The 25,334-nt window shown below is 42.4% G+C and overlaps 1 protein-coding gene across 1 annotated transcript in view; it reads right to left on the reverse strand.

Moving 5' to 3' along the window:
* Nucleotides 1–4,014: 4,014 nt before the first annotated feature.
* Nucleotides 4,015–25,334, reverse strand: part of PLEK (pleckstrin) — a 27,099-nt gene continuing 5,779 nt past the window's right edge. Inside the window, exons 2-9 of the mRNA XM_010845328.1 lie at nt 19,798–19,953; nt 19,375–19,556; nt 17,471–17,562; nt 15,343–15,527; nt 13,576–13,680; nt 7,956–8,039; nt 7,054–7,123; nt 4,015–5,720 (exon numbers count right to left, since the gene is read on the reverse strand). Of these exons, the coding sequence (XP_010843630.1) occupies nt 5,584–5,720; nt 7,054–7,123; nt 7,956–8,039; nt 13,576–13,680; nt 15,343–15,527; nt 17,471–17,562; nt 19,375–19,556; nt 19,798–19,953 (1,011 nt within the window). The 3' untranslated portion in view covers nt 4,015–5,583. The remainder of the gene's footprint in view (nt 5,721–7,053; nt 7,124–7,955; nt 8,040–13,575; nt 13,681–15,342; nt 15,528–17,470; nt 17,563–19,374; nt 19,557–19,797; nt 19,954–25,334) is intronic.

The raw sequence follows: 25,334 nt of genomic DNA on the forward strand, positions 1-25,334 counted from the left end.
GGCCTCAAGGGTCCCATGGTGGTGCTGGTCTCTCCGAATCAGAGAGAGGGCAGGTGTCCGGAGTTGGGGGCAAAGAAGCAATTACTTAGGAAAGGTACTGGGGGCCAGCTCTTGAAAAGTCATTAAAAGTCTTTAGTCTAAAAAGTCTTTAAAGCTAGCTACACTAGAAGCAGCGGGGATTCAAGCACTTTATTGCTAGTTTTTAACTTTAATGTTGATTAAAATTACCAGTCTTGTTTTTGTTAAAAAGCAGAAATGCAAACCTATAGATCCCACTGCACACTTAAGAAATCAGAATTCCTGACACAGAGGCTCAGGGAAAGAATTCCACAGGCTGTTTTGATATAAACCACAAGTTGAAATCCATTGCTACAAAGCCTTAAAAACTTGGATTATCATGACAATTTCTCTGGCAGAGGGGTCAGGAGGAAGAAAACTAGGATTTGCTGAGAGCCCACACGTGCCAGGGGACTGACAGATATTTTTCCATTGAGTCCTAACAACAGTCCAGTGGGGGGGTTCTTTCTGATTCTCATGTTAGGGATAAAGAAGTCAGTACTCAGATGTGTAAATCACAGAAGTGAAGTGAAAGTCGCTCAGTCGTGTCTGACTCTTTGCTAACCTATGAACTATACAGTCCATGGAGTTCCCCAGGTCAGAAAACTGGAGTGGGTAGCCACAACCTTCTCCAGGGGATCTTCCCAACCCAGGGGTGGAACCCAGGTCTCCCACATTGCATACGGATTCTTTACCAGCTGAGCCACAAGGGAAGCCTATAAGTCACAATGAGGGTTTTCAAAGTCAAGTCCCAGGAGTCAGAATGACTATACTTTGTTCCGTATCACCTTGTTGCCCCAGAAACACCCGTCATCCTTCCCCTGTATCTTAGTGCAGTTCAAAGTCCAGTAGCAAAAGTGGCATCATAATCACTCACCCCCATCCCCATTTCTCTCCTCCAGTGAAATCTGAGTTTACCTTCCCTTTGCCCTGAAGCTGAGCCGAAATCACTGAGGGCCATCATTTCAAGTGGAGTTTATTTTTATAGAAGAGACAGAAGTCACTCAGTTGTGTCCGACTCTGCGACCCCATGGACTGTAGCCCACCAGGCTCTGTGGTCCATGGGATTTTCCTGGCGTGAATACTGGAGTGAGTTGCCATTTCTATAATCAAGCTTATTCCAACTTTCTTTTTCTTCCACCCTCTTCTCTGTGACACCTCCTAATCTATTCTATGCAGTTTTGTTTTGTAAAGTTTCTGGTGTACAGCGTTATAGTTCAACATCGATATACACTACAGAATAATCACCATGAATCTAGTTACCATCCATTACCATCCAGATGACCCTCTTCACCCATTTTATCCAACCCATGACCCACTTCCCCTGTGGTGACCACTAATCTGACTTCTGTATGTAAGAGATTTTGTTGTATTTTGCTTTTTTTATTTTAGATTCCACGTACGAGTAATATCAGACTGTATTTGTCTTTCTCTGACTTATTTCAATCAGTGTAATACCCTTAATGTCTATTCATGTTATTGCAAATGACAAGATTTCACTCCTTTTTATGACAGAGTAGCATTTCATTGTACATATACATCATATCCTCTTTATCTATTCATCAATCAGTGGACACTGAGGCTGCTTCCAGATCTTGGTTTTTGTAAATAATACTGCAGTGTACATGGGAAAGCACCCTATGCAGTCACAAAACTTCTTATTCAGAGCAAGACACAAACGGAACATGAAATCTTAAATAATTCTTTTCGTGGTTTTCTTTTTACCCTAAGGGTAACATGGGTGGTAGCTGGGGATCGGAGGGGGTTTGTCCAGAGGGGACTTCACCTGAAATCCACAGGAAATGATATGGATGTGCTGTTTAGCTCTCTCACATGTCTACCAGCAAGCACTGGGAAACTGGTTGTTATTTTAATCTAAGCCTGTTCCTCATTCTGGTTTTGAAAGACAACTCCTGTTGGTAGGATTTTAGCCACTCTGTGTGTGCCTATGTGTCTGCAAGAGACACTTAACATCCTTCCTTAAATTAGTCTTGGGTTTTCCACCTGCGTGTAAGATTCTCACCTCACAAACTAAAAGTCTCTCAGTTGTGTCAGACTCTTTGTGACCCCACAGACTGTAGCCTGCCAGGCTCCTCTGTCCGTGGAATTCTCCAGGCAAGAATACTGGAGTGGGTAAGCTGTTTCCTTCTCCAGGGGACCTTCCCAACCCAAGGACTGAACCCAGGTCTCCTGCATTGCTGGCAGATTCTTTACCAGCTGAGCCACCAGGGAAGCCCAAGAATACAGGAGTGGGTAGCCTATCCCTTCTCCAGGGGATCTTCTGACCCAGCAATCAAACTGGGGTCTCCTGCATTGCAGACAAATTCTTTACCAGCTGAGCCACCAGGGAAGCCCTCACCTTACAAGTTCTCCTTCTATTTTTTGTTTCCCAGAAGGGTGTTAGATTTAGCAGACTTAATGTTTTATTTTTCTGACTTGCTGTCAGTTACATGATGTGAGAATCCATTTTCCCCCTTTATATATATTCTCCTAATTCTCTTATAAATTATTCTTTTCCGATTTTTTTTTTCTCCCCACTCTAAATTGGAATCCTGGATAAATGCTGAGCAGCCCTTTCCTAGCTTCTAATGTCCTTCAAATGGAATGACAGGTAGTACACTCCTTCACCCACATCACTGAGGGCAATATTCATCACTGGGGCTCTGCCCTGTGTAGTTTGCTTATTTCTGCACTGAAAGGCCGATTGTTTACTAGTAGTAAAGAATATGTCTTCCAATGCAAGAGATGCAAGAGACTCAGGTTGGATCCCTGGGTCTCTACTCCAGGGATCAGGAAGATCCCCTGGAGTAGGAAATGTCAACTCTCTCCAGTATTCTTGTCTGGAAAGTTCCATGGACAGAGGAGCCTGGCAGGCTACAGTTCATGGGATTACAAAGAGTCAGACATAACTGAGCCACTAAGCATGCTCACACAGGTGATTTCTAAGCCAAAGCAATTCAGACATAACATCTATGCATGCTCAGTCACTCAGTTGTGTCTGACTCTTTGCGACCCCATGGGCTGTAGCCCACCAGGCTCCTCTGTCCATGGGATTTCCCAGTCAAGGATACTGGAGTGGATTGCCATTTCCTACTCCGGGATAATATCTATACCTATACTCTAAATATCTACTTTGGCAAGTGATACCTTCATTCCAGTTGCCCCCATTAGGAAGCCATAATGATGCTTTGAATTCTTTGCAGACCACAATATTCAAACATGTAATGCAAATTGTGTAATGCAGATTCCAAGGGATGACAATCGCCCGGATACAGAGTGAACAAGGCCCCCTGAAGCTGAGCAGTGCACATCCTGCTCAACCATACTGAGCAGCCTTTCAGTGAGAAACTTCTTTCCCCCTAATGTAAGCAGTTTTCAGCATTCTTAATAGGTAATGGCCATGTATGGACTCTTTTGCTTGCCTATACATTATAAGTTCTCATAAGTTAAAAATTACTGGGACTTTGCTAGTGGTCCTGTGGTTAAGAATCTCCCTTGCAATGCAGGGGACATTTGTTCAATCCCTGGTTGGGGAACTAAAATCCTACATGCTGAGCAGCAACTAAGGCCACAGCTAGAGTCTGAATGCTACAATGAAAGATCCTGTATGAGGCAATGAAGATCCCACATGCCACAACTAAGACCCGATGCAGCCAAATAAATAAAAAAAGAAAAGAAAAAAGTGTATAATGCAAGTAACTCATTTTTTTAATCACTGATAAAGGTTTAGGGAACAGAAAGTTATGCTGTCCATATATCTTTCTATTCCCTAAGCCTTATCTTTATTTTCCCTATAATCTTGCTCCTTAGAATACACGGACTTTGTTTTTAAAACAATTTTAAAACCATTGGGATGACTTCATAGATGACAGATGGTGTGGAAATCAGTAAGGGAATGTAGGTGGTAGAAAAGCAGAGTCACTAGCGACAGGCAAAACGTCAGTCATCACACCAAGATGACACACAACATGGTAACATTTATTTCAAAACTTAAAATTCACTCCACATTAATAAATACTTCTAACACTGAATGTAGAAAAAGTACTGTGCATGTTCTAATACAGTTTACTAAAGAATCACAGAAAAGTAGTCTTTCACCTCTTGGCCAATGAGAAAACAATCTGGGGGTAAGAGTAGCCTCAAGGATATTGTGTGGAATTGGGGGAGGGGAAAGGAACTGCTAAAATCAAGAAGAACTTTCTACTCTTCTTTTCTCACTAGGGCCTTAAAATTAAAAATCGAAAGTTGGAAAATACACCTTCGCAAACATATTTAATTTCTTTCTCAATTTTGGTTTAGAATCATTAGTTGGCAGACAGGATAAAAAAAAAAAAAAACTGAAAACCAGTACACAATCTGAATCTAGATCAGACCCCTCTGAATGATGATGGGCCCTTGAGGCCCCTTGTTGGCCAAGCAGGAGATCGGACAGCTTGTGCTTAAAGCACATGCTTTAAGGTGTGACCACAATCTCAACAACTTGAGCACTGAAGGCACAGTGTGATGTGACGGCCACATCCATTTGCAAGCTAAACGTTAAGTCCTTTCAGAGCTGTCTTTGTATAAACTCATTATCCCATCAGCTGGCCTGTGATCTAAGTCCTCCACCCTCTGGAGCTGGGGTGGGGGGTGAAGGAGGGGACATTTGAATCAGGCAGCTGTCCAGCCCCCTCACCCAAGCAGAGACCTCATAGAGAAAACCCCTCTGGCCACTTTTCTCTGTAAACACTCAAATGAAACAGAATCTCACAAATTTGGAGTTCCTGCTCCTAATTAGAAATGCTCTCTGGAAAGAGGCAAAGATAGCTTCTTGTCTGACCAGCCCCCAGTAGAGTGCAACACGCCTGGAGGCCTCGGGAAGAGGAGAGGACCCTCAGCTACCCCTGGCTTCCTCGGGTCTTTTTCTCAGAAGACAAAACTTTCCAGACTGAAGTCACAAGGCTTCAAGCTAAAAACCACGACTGCAGTATACTGGCTGTCAGGAAGTTTCTGGCGAGGGCAAAGAAGGAAGAAGAGGGTTCTCTTTGGTGTTGATACATGAACTTGTGCCAAGAGCAGGAGAAGGCAGCAAAGGGGAACAAAAGAGGTTTGTGCTAGTGCTCTTAGTACAGATGGGCAATGGCTTTAACAGGAACAGTTGTCTCAGGTTCTGAAGGCCAAGACCTGGTCATGGAGGGACTTCAGCTGCCCTGCCATGGGTATTAGATTGGCAGGCTTTTGAAGCTAGGAAGGACAGTTCTCCTCTAGTTCAACTCCTTCATTTTCCAGAGGAGGAACCTGAGGTCTGAGAGGGTAAGCAATGTCCCCAGGCCACACAGCTTGGCATGTCTGCCCAGGGAACACAGAGAGTGGCAGAGAGGCTTCAGCGACTGATGTGGTCAGTGTGGGCGAACATCACACGGCATGAGGTTAGTTACATTCAGGACCCCCGAGGATGACAATATCCCACCCCTGGGCCTTCTGTTGCAGAAGTGGCCAGGCCCTGGACTGAGCTTATCCATGTGGTTCCCTTGGAAGGGAGTGTCTTCACTTTCCTGTCCGGGAGGCCACCTGGATGGCTTTGATCCACTCAATGCGCTCCTTGGGGGTGGCTGCTTGCAGGAAATAGTGAACTTCATCAGCCGTGATGATCTCAAAGAGGTTCTCTTCTTCACTCTTCTTGCCTGGTGAGAAAGAAATTGATGACAGTGAGCGTGGGCACCAGAAAGGCCACCTAGCTTGCCCTCCTTCTGCAAGCAATTTTCCAAGTGTTCTAAGGAAATTAAATGTGATTTTCAAACTTACCATTATTGTATGCTTATACATTTATATATGTATGATTAATATATATATATATAGTACTTATACAGACAGGTGTGCAGTATGATTGTGTTTGTGTGTTTAAGAAGTAAGTTAAAAACACTCAAGGAAAAACATTTTCTTTTGTAAGCAAACTAAATTTCTCATTTTTGCATACAGTGTATAATGAGTAATCTGTAATAGTGTCCAGTGAGTGAAAGGTACTCCACTCACAATATAAATCAAAAGCTGGCCTCAATATTAGTTTTCTTAAAAAAGAAATTAAAAAAAAAAAAGGTGTGCCACCAGTACCATCGGTGCAGTCTAAACTAGTTTTTATCAAGTGCTAAGTGAGCATCTCTACTGAAAGATCAGAAGGCAGAAAACTGGCCAATACTGTGACAAGGCTCAAAACACATCCATCGCGGATCAAAAAGAAGCACACTGTCCACCCTGACAGTGAAGGATGACTCTAAGGGGAGAGGGGAGGGAGCAGATCCAGGAATAGTTAAAATCTAGGCACTTGCAGCTGCAGCATTTCCAGTCCACCTCTATAGCATCACTAGCCCAAATGACAAGAGAAACCAGGGTCTGGGGGTCTGAACCACGTCTTCCTTCTGACACTACTCACTCATTCCTACACCTGAGAAGACGGTCATTTCATCACCGAATCATAGAGTTGTGATCAGGACCCAAGGGTCAGCTGGTAGGACTCCATCATTCTCAGAGAAGGAACCAAAACCCAGGTTAGGCAACTCACTCAAAGTTGTGCCCCTAACTAAGGAACCTAGACCTAACATAACCCCAGAGCACTTCCTGTTCCCCACACTGCCTCCCGGCACAAATGTTCCTCTTGTTGTGGGACGTTTCCTATTTTGTAAAGGTGCACGTTGAGGAATGTTGGGCTCCATCACAGGCATCAGGAGGTAAAAAGTCTCCCCACCCATGCCGGCTCTGAGATGACGGGTTTTTCTCAGCATTGTGCTAGGATTTATTCAAGGCATCCACAAAACCACTACAGCTCCCCAAGACCCAGAGAACCAGGACAGCAGTTGAGAGAGAACAGCTTTGGGTCTCTCTGAAGTTTTCAGACAGTGAACTCATTCATGCCTGAGTAAGGGAGTGAGTGAGGGAGTGATTGCTGTTGGCTCAGGGTGCACAGGTGTGGGAAGGGAGCCCAGGGAGACACACCTCTCTCCCCCCAAAATTCATTCTTACCATCTGGGTGGCTCTCCACTGAGGTCACCACACAGCCTCTCAAGCGAATCGCTCCCAAGGGATCTTCCCCCTAAAGGAGAAAGGAGTCCTTCATTATGTTTCCAAAGTAAAATATAGGTGTATACTTGATCCTCTTGGTGCAAAAGCCACACAGACTCACTGTGGTTTAGAGAAGAGCTGAAGGAGATTAAAGGGAACCCGTTCTGGATCCTCCACCCCTCTTCCCACTTCACACAGCGGGGAGGTGGGGAGCTGGACGAGGAGATGCAAGTCAACCTGAGCTTCACGTCTGGAGGAAAGTGACAGCTGGGGGAGGTAGGGAGGCCAAATCATCTCCCCGCGGGAGAATCGCCAGGTGTTTCCAGAGTCCTTTGGCCCCAAGCAACAGACATAGTGGTAGAACCCTCATAGGAGGGAATCAAGAGAGCCCTGCAGAAGCTGAGGACCCAACCCAGATAGACATGACTCAACTTATTAAGGAAAAAGCCCTCTTCTGAATAGTCAACAGCCTAAACGGTTAGGCTCAAAAGATGCTCTCATTCAAATAGGCCTAGAAGAGGGATTATCACTTTTTTGCACATTAAACCAAGAGCACAGTGCTAGGTTGGTTGAGTTCCTCTGAAAATATCAGCTTGGAATAAATAATAAAAAGTTGTGTTGTGTTGATCAAATAAATGGCCATATAATGATATTTTCTTCCATCCCCTGAGATTCTGCTGGCCTCAAAGCCTAAGGTCTCAGATCTTTGCAATAAGAAGGGGTTGGAAAAGGTAGAGGAGGGTGAGGAAAAAGAAGAGGGAGGGTGAAGATGAAGGGAGCAGAGCAGGAAGGGCCCGGGCAGCCCCGTGATTAGGAGCAGCGCAAGCTTCTACTGGGAGGGTTTATGGAGCACAGTTTCTCACCCCAGCAGGGTCATAGTAGTGCAAATAGGCAGGGTCTTCTCTCAGAATGAACTTCCTCACTTTCCAGTTCTTCCGCCGATGGCCCTATATCCAGGATGAACATAGAAAAAGGAAGGATGAGTTTTTAGTCTCACTCAGTACACATAGTCCCTACAGGATAAATCTTGTTGAATTGAAAGAAGAAAAAAATAAAGATGATATTCTATCTCCAGAAGAATTCAGGCCACAACCCAGGCCTCGTCAGAGATAGCACTAGAACCAACGAACAATTTAGATGTTATTAAATTGTGGGTTAAATTATTTCTAAGATGATCTCGCAGCTTTAGCATCATATAAGACAGCACTATGTATAACATACTATGTTAGGTAATGTGGGGCTATCAAGAGATTTAAGACATGGCCCTGCTCTTCAAGGAGTCTATAATCTATGTGGAAATATAAAATAGCGAATGTCCAAATCAAATAATCTCTATAGATAAGGGTTTTTCAAAGGATTTTTCATTTTATTTTACATATGATAATGTAAATTTCCATGGTACCCTGTCCATACATCTCACCCTCTCCTCCCCTCTCCCCATGCCCATAAGTCTATTCTCTATGTCTGTTTCTCCACTGCTGCCCTGCAAATAAATTCTTCAGTACCATTTTTCTAGATTCCATATATACAGATTCAAAGGATTTTTTTTTAATTTACTATTTATTATTTGGAAACTTCATTTGAGGTTTTTTTTTTTCATTGAAATATAGTTGATTTACAGTGTTGTGTTAGTTTCCGGTATACAGCAAAGTGATTCACTTATACACACACACACGTATATTATTCTTTTTTAGATACGTTTCCATTATAGGTTATTACAAGATATTGAGTATAGTTCCCTGTGCTATTCAGTAGGTCCAGTTTCAAAGGATTTAAATGAAAGATATATAATTGTGGTTTGGCATGTCAAAGAGAGCCTCATAAAAACCTTCACTTATCCATGTGGGACACACAGGAGTTAGACGGGTGAGAAAGAGGTGGGTGGGAAGACCATTGACAACAAAAAAACCGTGGTGGGAATGTCTAAGGCATATTCAGACCCTGATGAGTAAGACCATCAGGCTAGAAGGCAGGTATAGCAGAGGCAAGTTTGGAAAAGTGGAAGGAGACAGTAAAAATAAGACACAGGGGTTGTTGTCACTCACAGCTTTTGAGTTGGAAGCAAAAAGATTACTGTAACACTTTAGGAAGATTAATATGGGGACAACATACAGGATGGATCAGCTAGGGATTAAAGATAAAGCCAGGGGAAATATAATAAGATAGAAAGAAGACCATCAAGAAATGATCACAACAATCCCAGCATAAAATTAGTAGGGACTAACAACAGGGAGCCAGAGAAGGCAATGACAACCCACTCCAGTACTCTTGCCTGGAAAATCCCATGGACGGAGGAGCCTGGTGGGCTGCCGTCTATGGGGTCACACAGAGTCGGACACGACTGAAGTGACAGCAGCAGCAGCAGCAACAACAGGGAGCAGCAATGGAAATTGGAAGCAGTAGTGGTTGTGACAGACACGATGAGGAAGAACAGGACTTGGCCCTTCCCTAGAGAACCATTGACTCTTCCAATGTCAAACACTGCCATTGTCTAGACTGTGGGTTTTGAAGCAGGATTTGTGTCTGTTTCTCTTTGTTCCTCCCAAGCCCAGCACTACGCCTGGCCTGTGGGAGCCACTTCGTATGTTTGTAATTGCCTTGAATTGCCCAGTTATTTCCATTAGCTGATAGTAGTTGTTTAAAATGTTGTGCTAAACCTGATTCTATGATTTCCTACAGTAAATTCAAGTGACTTTTAACTCCAGAAGTTAAAAACCTTAGATTAGAAAATATATAGTTTCCATGTTGCCAACATGAAGAATATTATGTGTTATTTCTGAAGCAGCATGTATTAAGAGGCACATACAGAAAGCTTCCAAAGTTTTTCTCTGTGTTTGTATAGAAAGCAATGGAACGTCTGCGATTTTAGCAAACGATGTCTCCTTCATAAAGCCAGGTCAGGGCACTTTCAAGAATGGGTTTAAGTTATTTGGCAGAGCATTTGGTCAAGGAGCTCATCTCCAAAGAACACTTTCCTTGCCTGAAGGATGGAGCCAAGAACACTGCAGAGTCATACGGGAGAAAACAGAATATTTCTATCTGCAATATTATATGGCTTTTGTAAAGCATCAACTTCTAAAATTCTTGTCAGGAGTCCCTGTTCTTTGCCTTAATTGACGTTACCCATAGGCCAAGAGGACTTCCCTGGTGGCTCAGATGGTAAATTGTCTGTCTACAATGCGAGAGACCTGGGTTCGATCCCTGGGTTGGGAAGGTTCCCTGCAGAAGGAAACGGCAACCCACTCTAGTACTCTTGCCTTGAAAATCCCACGGACAGAGGAGCCTGGTGCAGGCTACTGTCCATGGGGTCGCAAAGGGTGCTGCCCCACACCATTTTATCCAGATCTACAGGCACACAAATCATGTTCTCGTACACAATCAGTGGGTGAGTATCAAGTACTCAGGAGTCAGTGGAAGAGGAAGGCACAGGAGGATGTGAAATCAGCCAGCCCTGGCCAACTACCACATTGTCTTGAGGTCCTCACTGGCACACGATGTGAGGCACTGAAGAGTTGTCTTTCATTGAATGAGTGTTTCCTGAGGCACTTTAAGGAATGCATGCACAGCTGGGGTTTCCAAGAATTGTTGCTGCTCTGTCAACATCTATGTGCTACATCATTTTATATAAGGGATTTGAGCATCCATAGATTTTGGTATCCATAGCGGGTCCTAGAACCAATCCTCTATGGGTACTGAGGAACGGGTGTACCTACATTCAACTTAATTCACTCTAAAAAGGTTTATTGTCTATTACAGACTAAGAAGGATGCTGAACTCTGCAGCAGATACAAGAAAAATATGTATAACACATTGTCCTTTCTCATCAAAGAACCTACGTGTGGTTGAGAAATGAGGTATTTTATTCATTATAGTCACGGAGAAGGCAATGGCACCCCACTCCAGTACTCTTGCCTGGAAAATCCCATGGACGGAGGAGCCTGGTAGGCTACAGTCCATGGGGTCGCTAAGAGTCGGACACGACTGAGCAACTTCACTTTCACTTTTCACTTTCATGCATTGGAGAAGGAAATGGCAACCCACTCCAGTGTTCTTGCCTGGAGAATCTCAGGGACAGAGGAGCCTGGTGGGCTTCCATCTATGGAATCGCACAGAGTTGGACACAACTGATGTGACTTAGCAGCAGCAGCAGCAGTAGTCACAGAATGAATTGTATAAAAAGGATTATGTTGAATATAATCCAGTATCATTCATCCTCAAACTGGCTATGTCCCCCAAACTGAATTAATGCCTCTGGAACCAGTGAATGGGGTAGAATGAGGGTAGGGACTGACCCCCAAGTGGATCCATCTACTTCCCACCTATGAAGTGTGGAGCACAGGTACCCTTTTTTGAGATAAGGCTTCTGCCAGGTAACCCGGGCTAACTCACAACAGAAGACATAGGGTGGATTAGTTTTTTTGGTACTTAAAAAGATTTTCAAAAATCTCTCAGATGATCCTGCTATGAGCTAGGATTATACACGACTGAGATAAGGGACAGAAAACATTAAAGGGGGACTATCAATTCAAGTAGAAGAGGTTTTTCTTCCCTCTCCCCCCCCTAGAAATTAGAGATGGGGGGAATATTAAAAAAGAACAAAATTCCTGAATGAAAAAAAATTGTTTTCTTCATGTTAAAAGGAGGTTTATGACTATTTAAACAGTGATATTTTGATAATAGGATAAACTAACTTTTAAGAAAATGATTAGCTCTGTAATTCTTTACATTGGCCACATACCAGAATCTCTTAGGGACCTGTAACATATAGAGACTCTGATTTAACTGGCCTGGGGTGCAATTTTAACAGATCCCTGGAGGGTTCAAATGTACACCACCTGAGCTATTGAAGGCTGACCTGTACCTATCAAAGGCCACGTAAAGAAGATGAAGAAAAATGGAAGGGGAAGCCTACATCTAGTCCCACTACTTTCAACACACACTCACACCACAACCCTCAGCTGACTTTTGAACATCCAGCATCTCCATTGCATCCATTGCCCAGACCTCACTCCAGTCCAGCCTGGACTTCATCTATCCCTATTCAACCTTCACGTTCAGTCGGATCAACTCACTCAAGAAAAGACATTCATGGCTGATAGTAACATAGAATTATAGAAGATATCATGAGGAAATAATGGAACTCCTTTCCAAGTGACTCCTGCCTTAACAGCCTATGATCAGAGCCATATACATACAAACATTTGCCAGAACCAAAGAGGAAGCAGGTGATATGCAAACTCTGCCTATGGGCAACCTCCAGAACCTACCCTGTGTAAGGCTGACCCTGCTCCTTTGCTCATTCTTTAATCTAGTCAGTGGGCATACAAGTTATTAGAATAGTCTGGAATTCTTTCTAAACTACGCCTTTTTTATTTCTTAGGACCCTGTTCTCTCAAAATATAATGGGAAGGTAAGTTTTCCGCATTAATGCTCTACTTCTAATGAAACTAAAAAATGTCTATCTATACTTAGTCAACCCAAAGTTCTCCTTTTTAAATGTAAATATATGCTCAACTTTGGTTCTTCCCTCTTTACCCAGAAGTTCAGGCTTCTATCATGAGATAAGTCAAATCTCTCAGTCCCATGAGATCTATATACAATGCACAGAAATCTTGCAGCAGCCAGATCCTCTCTTTTATTAACAGGTACAGAGCAGTGCCTTTGAGACAGCTCATGACGCAATCACAAGGGGCAAGACCTTGGCCTCATAAAGCAGCTTAGGCTTCTATGACAACATATACCAGCATCAGTTGTTTCACTCTGAATATTCCTGTTTTCCAATTGCTTCTTCTCTACCAGGTGCTGACCCTGGCTTCCTCACTCAGCTCCAGCCATCGTGTTCTCTTACCTCTTGGTGTCCCATGCCTTTGCACTTGGTAACTGACCAGAGCTCTTCAGCTCACCCCAGCCCCTGTCTCCCAGACTGACAGTGGCCAGTACCTGATGATACCTGATAATGACTGAGTCTATGCCCTCTGACCGGATTTGACCTTCATCTGTTGCTGCTCCTGCAGAGCTGGCCTGGGTATGGTCTCATTGTGACCTACCCACAGTCTGCAATGGTACTTCCTTGCTCTCAGTGGTTTATGATGCTCCTCTTCTGGGTGAAGCTTGTTTCTATTTCCTGGTTACTTTGTAGGGAGGAAGGATAGGCCAATGGAAGAACTTTCATTGTGAAACATCTCTGTCTTTTGGATGGCATCTCTTGGCCAACTGATATCCTCCAACTAATGAAAAGTTCAGCATTTTCCTGAAACACTGATAGAAATTTCTCTATTTTTAGGTGCTTCTGCCCTGCCTGCCTCAGTCCTCCTGACCTAATGCCACTTTGATCATCTACTTAACTATTTGTCTCTCTTTCACTAGGTCAGTTTCATTCTCTAGTTGACTATTCACCAAACAAACAAAACACCATTTGATCCTATAGAATACAAAGGGCCTGGTTAGGGAGAAAGCCTAGGGTAGAATATAGTGACCACTCACCTGCTTCAGTAAACATCCCTGCTTGATAATGACTCCTCTGAATTCTTCTTTCAAAATCACATCATCATCACTGGAATTCTCTTCACAGAAGAACCCACTGTCTGGCTGTTGGGGAACCAAAGAACCAGTTTATTTTTCCAGTCTTAGGCATAGTGCTAATTATACCACCTTCCTCTCCCCTCTTCCCTCTAGCCACTCCTTCTCCCTGTGATTCGCATCCCAACCTGAACGTTAAAGGTTATCCTTGGTTAGCTTGTTCCCCCTCCCCACTGTTCTTGTTTCCAGATGCTTATTTCTTCTTCTTTTTTTGTTTTGTTTTGTTTTGGCTGCACCATGCAGCATGTGGGATCTTAGTTTCCCGACAAGGGATCAAACCAGAACCCCCTGCAGTGGAAGCATAGAGTCTTGACCACTGGACCACCAGGGAAGTCCCATCTAGATGTTTATTGCTTGTTGCTGGATGCTCCCTTGTCTCCATGCAATTATGATCTTGTCCATATCCTTTCATTTTCCTGGGTTCCCCAAGCTGTATTGGATGTCTAGCTCAGCACATCTCTCCCTTCAAAGCCTTCCTTCTCTAGGGACCTCATGGCTACATTGCTGAAAGCGAGCTGGCTGGTTTATAAGACACTGTCCATACAACATAACCTCCATATGCCCCCTGCTCCTCGGCTCCCCCACTTTAAGAAACCAAGAGCCCAGGTCCAGCCACATCCTTTGAGTTCAGGCAGGAACTGGGCCTTGCTCAGCTAAACGAGACCAGTGAATCACACAAGCCACTGTGCTCGGTATTTTTAGACCTACATTTTTTTTTTAGAGCCCTACATTTAAATAGCTATAAACAACCAGGTTAAAATTCTGAAAAGAAAAAAATATTCTGGTAGAGGAAATTCCCCAAAGTGAAATGAAACTCTCTTTGGTACATTCACTTCATTTATATAAGTAGCTTCCTTACTTTTGTGTTCTGACCCCAAATAGAAACAAAATTGCCAGAATCCCCCTAGAAATCCACTGTTGCCAGATGTTCATGTGACCCAAGATTTAAGTCCATGTTGTACCATACAGTGTTTCCCAGCCTGTGGGAAGCATGCCACTGGAGGTACCCATGATGACAGAGGGAAGGAATAAGGATGAACATACTTGGTAATGAGTCACATATTTCAATGTATATTTGGACTCCCGGGGGCCATAATTTTGCTGGTTATTTTTCCTTCCACTACTGGATCTACTTTGACTAAATGGGTGCCTGGCATGTGCTCAGTCCCTAAGTCACATCCAACTCTTCGTGACCCCATGGACTGTAGCTTGCCAGGCTCCTCTGTCCTTGGGATTTCCCAGGCAAGAATACTAGAGTGGGTTGCCATTTCCTTCTCCAGGGAATCTTCTCGACCCAGGGATGAACCCTCATCTCCTGCACTGGCAGGCAGATCCTTTACCACTGAGCCACCAGGGAAGCCCCACCTGGCATGTACTGGGGCCTAATAAGCTTTTACAAAAGAAATTCTTGCTTAAAATAGAAATAAATATAGCAAATTTTTAAACAAAAATAAAGAAAACTATTCAAGTAAACAGTATTTTCCTTTAGACTAACTTACTGGATGTGATAGGCATTATGGAGAGGGACAGCTGTCAAGTCAAGGACATGGACCAAAGCTGTAGGGATAGGTGCTTTCTTTCACATCAGCAGATATTAACTGAAATCAACCTAGAACGCACCCAGGTCAACCCCCATGCCCGGAGGAGTAGATGGGTAGCTCCCTCACTCACAAAGTAATAGAAGGCATCAGGGTTGTCCAAGAAAGGGTTTTCAGCAGTTCCATCCACCGCGTTCTTGGAGAGGTCTCCAGCGGGCTGCAGGTACCCTTCGTTAAGCAAGGAGGAGGCGATCACAAGGCCTTCCTGGCGGTTCCGAACAGACTTATTGGAAACAAGCCAATCAATGACACAGTTACCTGGATGGGACCATCAGAAAGAAGGTTAATTCTCTTTTTCAAAGAACAAGGCACAGACAGTTGCCCCTAGAGAGCTGCAGAGCACCCAGCTTTCTTACTTGTTTCATCTTCCCTGTTACTCCAAGAAGGAAAAATGAAATTATTGAGATAGATACCTGGAAACAAAAGGAACCACGTAAACGGTTTTAAAAAAACACCTACATGCTCCTTAAGCAGCAATGCATGCGTCTTCCATCAATGACCCAGAACTTCTGCTGAGAACTAAGTTCAGTAATGGCTATTGGGGAGGCCCCCCGGGGGGAGTCTAAAAGGAAGATCTGGGTAATGAGTAAGTGTTGTAACAAGTGCCTTGCTGTGGGGTCAGCACAGTGGAGCTGCTGGGTCAAATCTGTAGGAAGGTGTGGAGGGGTGGCTGGGGCAATGGGTACTGTTTCACAGAGGAAGTGACAATGTTTATCAAGCATTTACCTAGGCAGAGGCCGAGGGAGAAGCAGGAGCTGAGAGAGCAGCAGTGTGAACAGACTCAAACAGGCATGAGGGATCCCTTCTGGGTGCTGATGGGAGAGGGGCCGGTGGAAAGAAGACAAAAGAAGACAAGAGAGAGAGGAAGTCATGGGGTGGGTGGGGAGAGCTTTGATGGTACATTAAGAATTTGGCAATGAGGAGCTGTTGCAAGTTTTTAAGCAGAAAACAACATGTGCTAGTATGTGTATGTCCTAATTTAGAATTTTATGCCATCCCTTACATCGAATGTCACACCTTTGCAGGGTCTAGCAGGGACCTTGAGAAGTCATTCAATCAGCCTTCTGAATCAAGGGAAGACTGTGAGGAGAATAAAATGAAATTGACCCACCAACTGGATTATTAGCAGGCTACAATGAAGCTCTGTATTAAAAATATTTTGTACAACCAACAAGGACCTATTGTATAGCACAGGGGACTATACTCAGTATTTTGTAAAAATGTATAAGGGAAAAGAATCTGAAAAAGAATATATATATGTATGTGTGTGTATGCATAACTGAATCACTGCACTATACACCTAAAATTAACACAATATTGTAAATCAACCATACTTCAATAAAAGTAAATAAAACAAATTTCTTTCAAACATTTATATATATGTATAAATTTATGTTATTAAATATACTTATACATTATTACAAAATACTGAGTATAGTTCCGTGTGCTCTACAATATATACTGTACAAATATAGTCAACCAAAGAGCCAACTTAACAGGCCCCAGGTCATCAAAGCAGTAAGGTATACCATCTTTGAAACAAGAGTGGAAGCAGTTAGTTGATAAGAGCACCTTTCATGAATTTCGTATACAAAAGGCTGGGCCCAGTTTTCTTTCTCTGAAAAGAAAAACTAATTAATACTGCATTTCTGCTTTTAATCCTTGCAGTGATCCTGTAAAAGAGGTAGGGAGGTAAGTACAGACCTCTTTTAAGAATGACTAAATGGACATGAATTTGAGCGAACTCTGGGAGATAGTGAAGGACAGGGGAGCCTGGCATGTTATAGTCCATGGGGTCACAGAGAGTCAGACACAACTTAGTAACTGAACAGCAACAAAACACTATGCAGCCTCAGACATCCCTAATTTGTCACTTAAGTCTAACATTAGGTGTCTTGATTCTTATTTATCATCTTGCTCAACTCTGTCTATTTCAACATCCTGCCATTTTCTGGCAAAAAATGACCCTTTGATTGATATAGCTAGAACTTCTAAGATTTTACCTTGAACCACAAAGTATGGGCCTACCTTTCTTTCTCTTTCCATGCTGGGGAAGTCCAACGATCATGTCCATCGGTCTGTGTTCCATGAGACCAAACCCCCCACCTCGCTCCACATCCCCCTACACACACTCAAGGCTGAGCAAGACCTCCATATTGCCTGCCCCAGAAGCCCCACATCAGACCCACAAGGCCTTTTACCTGTGAAGCAGTGATTGAAAATCTTCTTGTCCTTCTCTAGGTTCAGTTCTTTTACTCCTTTTTCAGTGTCTTTCATGGACAAATACAAGGCACTGCACAGATGAAAACACATGGATGAGCAGGAGCGGTTCAGTATAGCCCGTCCTCTATGGGACTCGCCAGCTTGGAGGGGCTGGCCCTGAGCACAAGCTTCCCCCTCCCCAGGTGAAACCTGAGCCTAATCTCTCCACTGGATCATAAGTAGGTCATTAGAAGGCAGAGCTCATACTTGAACTCTGCGGCCTGCACAGCATTCAGCAAAATGTACTGGGAAGGTATTTAATAGCCCTTAAATTCACTAAATTTTGTTGATTTAACTTTTAGTATCTGAGATGGAGAGTTGTCCCCAGTTAGGTGTCAAAAGATTAAAGGTTCTCAGGCCTCAATACTCATGTCCCAGTTCTTTGTGCCCTTTAAGAGACCATCTGGTGTAGACATTTGACTCCAAGAAAGTGAATGTGTTTTGGTGGGGTGGGCTGCCGTCTATGGGGTCGCAGAGTCGGACACAACTGAAGCGACTTAGCAGCAGCAGCAGCAGCAGGGGGGAGTTGCAAGGGGTTAGAGTTTTTTGGTTTGTTTTTTTTTTTAATGTGGACCATTTTTAAAGTCTTTATTGAATTTGTTACAATATTGCTTCTTTTTTTAACATGTGGGTTTTTTGGCTGCAAGGCATGTGGTATCTTAGCTCCACAACCAGGGATCAAACTCACACCCCTGATATTGGAAGGTGAAGTCTTAACCACTGGGCCATCACAGAAGTCCCAAGAAAGCCAATGTTTTGACTAAACTTATCCTTTATCCTAAAATTTATAAGAGATAAAACAAAATAGTGAGATGTTCTCATTTTTATCCTTGAATAATAAAGATAGCCTTATCAGAAAAATTGCAAGCAGCAATTTTGTGTGTCTTGTGGCTCCATGTAGCACAAACATCATTCCCACTTAGCTCTGACAGTTGTGGCCAGAAATGCAGTCACTGGACCACCCACCCAGCAGCTACAGCTGGACTAGGCAACTCCTCTTGGGTCTTTACCAGAAAGCTTTCTTAGTGAGAAAAAGCGCTCATTCTAAGCTCAATGTGCAAACTTCATCAAACTCCTATGACCTGCCAAATCCTGCATTAGGTGTGCATGGGGCTTTTTCTATTCTCTTCCTAGGGACTTCCTGCATTTGGTAAACAGAATCCTGGATAGATGCTGTAAGTAGTCAATATGAAATTCTTCCTGATAGAGCTCCTGTTACAGGGTATGTGCCACATAAAAGCAAAAACCAGTAAAAAATAAAGACACTCCTAAAGAAAGGGACTTAAGTGATATCAATCTTTAGGCAACAACTATCACCAGTCAACATTAGAGGTCACTAAGCTAGGTCGGGGCACAAATGGTTTCTGTCTAGGAGAGATATTCACTCTTGCTGAATATGTGAACTTGAACTTGAAAAACCTTACCTGCATGAACACATAGTTCCTATCTTTTCCTACCTATGTATAAATCCCAAAGCTTTCTTTTAAGAGTAATTTACTATAGCTACTTTATAAATGCAATGATGTATTATCTCTTTCTCTCTTCCCTCCTTTTTCTCTATCTCTCCTTCTCCCCGTCCGTCCCTCTGCAAAGATTATGCAGACATGAGGGAACTCCCATGCCTCTTCTCCTCAGCTGTTAGGCTTTGGAGATGCCATGATCACTCCTTCAGAGCCAGGTAAACATCTTAGTACATCAAGTGAAAGTACTAAGGACTGGTAAGGGTGTGTACAGCCTTCAGAGGTGCCCAAAGCAGGCCTTGGAGTAGGGCCTGCTGTGGGATTGCCTCAAGGAGTGGGGTGGAAGGAAGAAAGAGTGAAGGAAAGTAGACATAGAAAGTCACCTTAAGTCAATCGTTTCCGGCAGTCGAATGGACCTCCTGGTGGATTTTCTCGCAAACTTCTGGCCTCCTTCAATGCATTTAGTGGCCTTCTTGATGTCCCGAACCCAGGCATCTCTCTCTTCCAGGAAGGCTGCCTGGAAGAAGTGGTCCTGCTGTTTGGTCGTAGTGATCTTAAACACAAACTGAAATCAAAACACATCCCATTAGGAACGACTCCTTTCAAGGGGGTGAGGGCTTTTATGAAGCACAGGAGTTGAGCCAACCCTGTTCTGGAAATGCTTAGCCAATAAAGACCCAAATGCCCAGGGTTCAGGATGAGTGGTGGGCAGAGGGACTGGCCCAGGGAGCTCCATTCACATTCGTAGGCTATGCAAAGGTCAGCACCTGAGAAGATGTTCGTCACAGTTAATGACATCAACTCACCATCCTTTTTCCAAAGTCCTGACAAGGGCTGGTCAGAGCGCTTCCTTTCAAGGGAATCATTCCTTTGGGGCTGTTGTCACTCTTCTTCTTATAGAATTCAATTCCGTCTTCTAACAATACAACCCACATGGGTTTCCAAGAGTTGAACACACTCCCCTGTGATGCCAACAGAAAGATTCAGGTAAGGATGTTTTCTAAAGCTCTTCTGTAGATGCCACAGGGCTCGGTAAAAGCCTACCTTTGGCCAGCGTGGATGCAGGAGACCCACATTTGTGTGACCAGGGGAGAAGGGCAATGCCATTCTTCTGGAACTTCTTTAAAAATTTTAATATAAAATGTATACACATCTATCAGTAGCCCATAAGCCTCTCCTGGGCCATTACCAAGGGAATATGGTATGGATCTCAACTCTCCTTCTTGTGCATTTCAGACTGACTTTCTGCAGCATATTTTCTGCTCCTAACCCTGCCCGTTGTTTTCAGTTCAACTTAAGTAAGGATGGCAAAAGAATCTACCTCAAGTGCCAACTCAGACTGCATAGTAGCTGGTGCTTGAAGCTGGACTCCCTGGAAAAGTGCCATTAATGGCAGCATGGAAGCTCCACTTACTTCCATCCTTTGGTCTAATCAGATTTTATCTGGGTATGAATGTCAAGAAGAGACTCAGAGCACAGCCTTGTATATAGGCATGACTAGGAGGGATGAAAACCACGTTCAGAATGGTCTCTGATGCCAGCACGGTGCTATCATGTCAGTTCTTACTTTAAAAGTTTTCAGTTTGGGTTGATGCCAACTGTGCCTTTAGTAACAGATAACCATTCTGACTAGGAAGTCTTTCTTTCTTGTCTGTACTTTATGAGGACTTTGGAAAAAGAAGAGAATAGCGTTCTTTGCCTCTCATCTTTGAACTCCTGATTGTCACCCTGTCATGATTACCACAAAAATGGAATTATCAACCAGTTCCTAGAAGATCCTTCTGCTTATCTTAAAATACCAAGAGCCTCTATATAAAGGTCCAGTTGCCCAAAAGGAAGACTATTTATGCATTGAAGATAAATACTCATGGAACTATCATTTTGCTGGTCCAAGTGTTTCCTTTGTTTTAGTTACTGAAAAAAAAAGTTTCTAATTAAAACACACTGTCTCTTTTCTGTACAGGCAGAATAACTATTCATGCTAACACTGCATTATTTCCCTTTTTTTAAAAAAATGGGCAAGGTCGGACACTATGCCAACACATGAAATAATTTCAATCAAATGTCTTTCTGTTTTACATCTACTCAGAATATAAAACACTCCTGCAAATCAATAAGAAAAAATACAAATTATCTATTTTTTTAACGGGCAAAAAACTGGAAGAGGCATTTCATTAGAGATGGTATCCAAAAAGACTCTGAAAATATGTTCAATATCACAATCCATCAGGAACACTCAGATTAAAACCACAATGAAATACCTCTGCACACACACTAGAGCAGCTAAAATTCTGAAAGATTGAGAAAAGCAAGACTTCACAAAGACAGTAACTAGAACTCCCATACATGGCTGGCAGGAGAGCAATATGGTACATTCAATTAGGAAAACTGTGGAGAATGTTTTAATTCTCAGAATATATATGTTGATACACTTAGACACAAGGGAGCAAGATGTCTGAAACTTATTGTCAAATATCTCAGCAAAAAAATATGTGTATATATTTATATAATAATATGGAGTGATAGGCAAATGTAGCCATGAATTAACAATTAATAAATCTAGGGAAAGAGTATATAACTAATTGCACTATTTTTTCCAGTTCTCTATGAGTTTGAAATTTTTCTAAATAATTGGGGAAAAGTAATAAATAAATTAACAATATGACACTAATTAAAACACACTATCTCTTTTCTGTACAGGCAGAATAACTATTCATGCTAACACTGGATTATTTCCCTTTTTTAAAAGAAATGAGCAAGGTCAGACACTACATATTAAAATTTGGGATGTACTTTTAGGGAAATATACAGACAAGTCTAAAAAAATCAAGTATCTGAAACAAGTAAAAGATCTACTCACAGAGCTAGGAGTAGAAGCTGGACCAGATGACTGCTGAAATGCCTGTCAAGGCTCAAATTTTAGATTCTACTTCATGCCTATCAAAGATTTATAAATGCCAGAGTCACTCAGGGCTTTCGACCTTGGAACTGGCATAAAATGAGAAGTCAGCCAACACTGCATTCCTTCTGTAGACAGTTTAAATAAAACTACTATGCAGCCAACTGTTCAAAATGAGCTTGTGCTCTCCTAATTCAAATGTAGCCTCGGTCTGTCTGCTCACTCAGAGGAGGGTTCATTTGGGATTCAGGGCCTTTGTGTTCATTGAGGAGGCTGATATTGGTAAAAGCAAGAGAAATCCCGAGAGCTTATAAAGTGGGGACTTTCTTCCAGGCTTGGTGGTGGTTAGTTAGGTTGCTGCTGCTGCTGCTGCTAAGTCGCTTCAGTCGTGTCCGACTCTGCGTGACCCCTGAGATGGCAGCCCACCAGGCTCCCCCGTCCCTGAGATTCTCCAGGCAAGAACGCTGTTAGTTAGGTTAGGATGATGGAATTCTGGGTCATCACTCTCTGCATCTGCCAGCTTCTCCCTGGAGTAACCTGAAAGCACCTCCCTCCACCACCCCTGTATTTACCCTTCTCTGTCCTTAACTCTCTTGGTGCTCACACAAGAGCAAACCCTGAAGTGTGATCACAGAGTGTCCATGCTAGAAGGACATTTAGTATCATCTACCATCACCCTCATCACACAAGCAAGAAAGTTGAAGCTTGTTTAAGTAACTGGGCCTAGTATACTCGACCAGTTAATGTGAGACCAAAATTAGAACCCAGGTCTACTGATACCCAACTTTGTGTTCTTTCTACTTCCTCTTAGATGCCATCTCCATTCTGGGTCTCACATAAACTTCAGTCATATTGGAATCTAAATCAATTTTTAGGTCACTTAGCTAGCTATATATATGCATGTATGTGTATAAAATCGTGTGTGTGTGTGTACTTAGTCATGTCTGACTCTTTATGACTCCATCAATCATAAAACATATCTAAATCATAAATCACGTCATAGCATGATCATATATAAAAGGTATGTTTTATGATACTGTACATATATAAGGTTTATACATATAAATAAATATATATGTGGCACATGTCTGCTTTCTTCCATTATAGGCCAAAATCTATACAATTACGTGTCAGAACCAGCAAGTTTTAGGTGCTAAATCAAATTTAAAGTTTCCAAGTGAGTCACTATACATCACCATGGAAACAGCTAGTTTCGTGCATAAAAGTCTGACACTGAATGACACGAAAAGAAGAAAACTTAAAGGTCAAGATACTTGACCATATAAAAAAATTGAATTTCTGTACAGTAAGAAAGCAAATGAACAAATAGCAACAATAACAACAAAAACGCTGAACAACTGAAAAACAAAAGGTGTGGATATTTATAACAAATTATATAATTAAAGATTAATATCCTTAATATATTTTTAACCCTTTAGAATCAATAAGATATATACAAACCCTATCAATTTTTTAGATGGGCAACCGATATAAGCAGGCAATTTTCAAGAGAAGAAACATCTGGGTCCAATAAATGTAAAAATGCACTGCTTCAACAGCATTCAAACAAATGCAAATTAAATAAAATATAGTCTTGTTCTTTAATATGTTTTTTTAAAAGATTTATAAAATATATGAAGATTTGGGGAAATTGGCATGTGGAGGACAAAAAAGAAGCTCTATGAGTCAGCACTTTGATGTGGGATGTCAAAATGAGTGAAGTCATTTGTGGGCTGTATAAATAGAAGCATAGGAAAGTAAGAAAGGTTCTAACTTTAAATGGAGCCTAACCAGTAGTGACCATGGAGATAGGTGGCCCAAACTCAAATCCCAGCTCTGCCTCATTCTAGGAATGTGACCTTGAGGAATGTTTAAACCTCATTTGCTACATCTGGCAAATGCAAATAATGCTACTACATATTTCTTAGGATGATTGGGGGATTAACTAAAATAATCCATGTAAATTGCTAAGGGCAATATCCAGAACATAATAAGCACCCAATAAAACCTACCTAGTCTCTGTAATTCTGTGTTTATAGATATACCTCAGGGCTTTCCTGATGGCTCAGTGGGTAAAGAATTCACCTGACATCAGAGACACTAGTTCGAACCCTTGGTTGGGAAGATCCCCTGGAGAAGGAAATAGCAACTCACTCTAGTATTCTTGCTTAGGAAATCCTATGGACAGAGGAGCCTGGAGAGCTACAGTCCATGGGGTCACAAAAGAGTCGGACACGACTGATTGACTAACCATATAGATATAACTGGAGAATGAAACTGAGTTCAGGAAGCCTCGAAGTTGCAGATGAAGTGAAGCCTGTTCTATAAGCCAATGAAAAATTTTTTTAAAAAAGAGAAAAAATGGCATCTCTCTTGGGAAATTATTGGAACTCACAAATTTGGGCTCAAAAGGGGACAGACAGAGTAGATGAGGGCTGTCTTCAGAGGTGTGAAACACTGAATTGTTTTGAAGTCCCAGCAGGTGAAAGTTTCAGGAAAAAAAACAGTTTGTTGCATAACTTATGGGAGAAAGTCAAGTTAGTGAGTTCCCTGGCACAAGAGGTCTTCTAGCATGTTTGTGAACAGATTAGTAAAAGAAATGCAGGCCACAGATGAGAAGTTCAATTAAATACTTCACATTCCTTTCAATCCTCAGATTCTACACATCTGTTCCAAAAACCTGTTGTCCCTATTGTGCCTTTAGTCTCCTAATTCCTTATCCTCATCTGAACACTTGGGCCTCATCTGCAAGAAAAACAATGAAAAAAAAAAACCCACAAAACCCACAAAAACCTGCTTAACATGAATGTCTAAAAATGACTTCATTAGAAATTTTTTAAGTTACTATAATATGAACCCCTGACATTTTGGTTTCTCTACAGTTTAGTTCAGTTCAGTCACTCAGTCATGTCCTATTCTTTGTGACCCCATGGACTTCAGCACACCAGCCTTCCCTGTCCATCACCAACTCCCAGAGCCTACTCAAACTCATGTCCATTGAGTTGGTGATGCCATCCAACCATCTCATCCTCTGTCGTCCCCTTCTCCTGCCTTCAATCTTTTCCAGCATCAGGCTCTTTTGAAAATGAGTCAGTTCTTCACATCAGCTGGCCAAAGTATCAGAGTTTCAGGTTCAGCCATCAGTCCTTCCAATGAATACTCAGGATTGATTTCCTTTAAGATGGACGGGTCGGATGTCCTTGCTGTCCAAGGAATTCCCAAGAGTCTTTTCCAACACCGCAGTTCAAAAGCATCAATTCTTCGGGGCTCAGCTTTCTTTATAGTCCAACTCTCACATCCATACATGACTACTGGAAAAATCATAGCTTTAACTAGACTGACCTTTGTTGGCAAAGTAATGTCTCTGCTTTTTCACATGCTGTCTAGGTTGGTCATAACTTTTCTTCCCAGGAGCAAGCATCTTTCAATTTCACGGCTGCAGGC

This window comes from Bison bison, unplaced genomic scaffold (genome assembly GCF_000754665.1).
Source record: "Bison bison bison isolate TAMUID 2011002044 unplaced genomic scaffold, Bison_UMD1.0 scf7180017864215, whole genome shotgun sequence".
In the NCBI taxonomy this organism is placed as follows: Eukaryota; Metazoa; Chordata; class Mammalia; order Artiodactyla; family Bovidae; genus Bison; species Bison bison.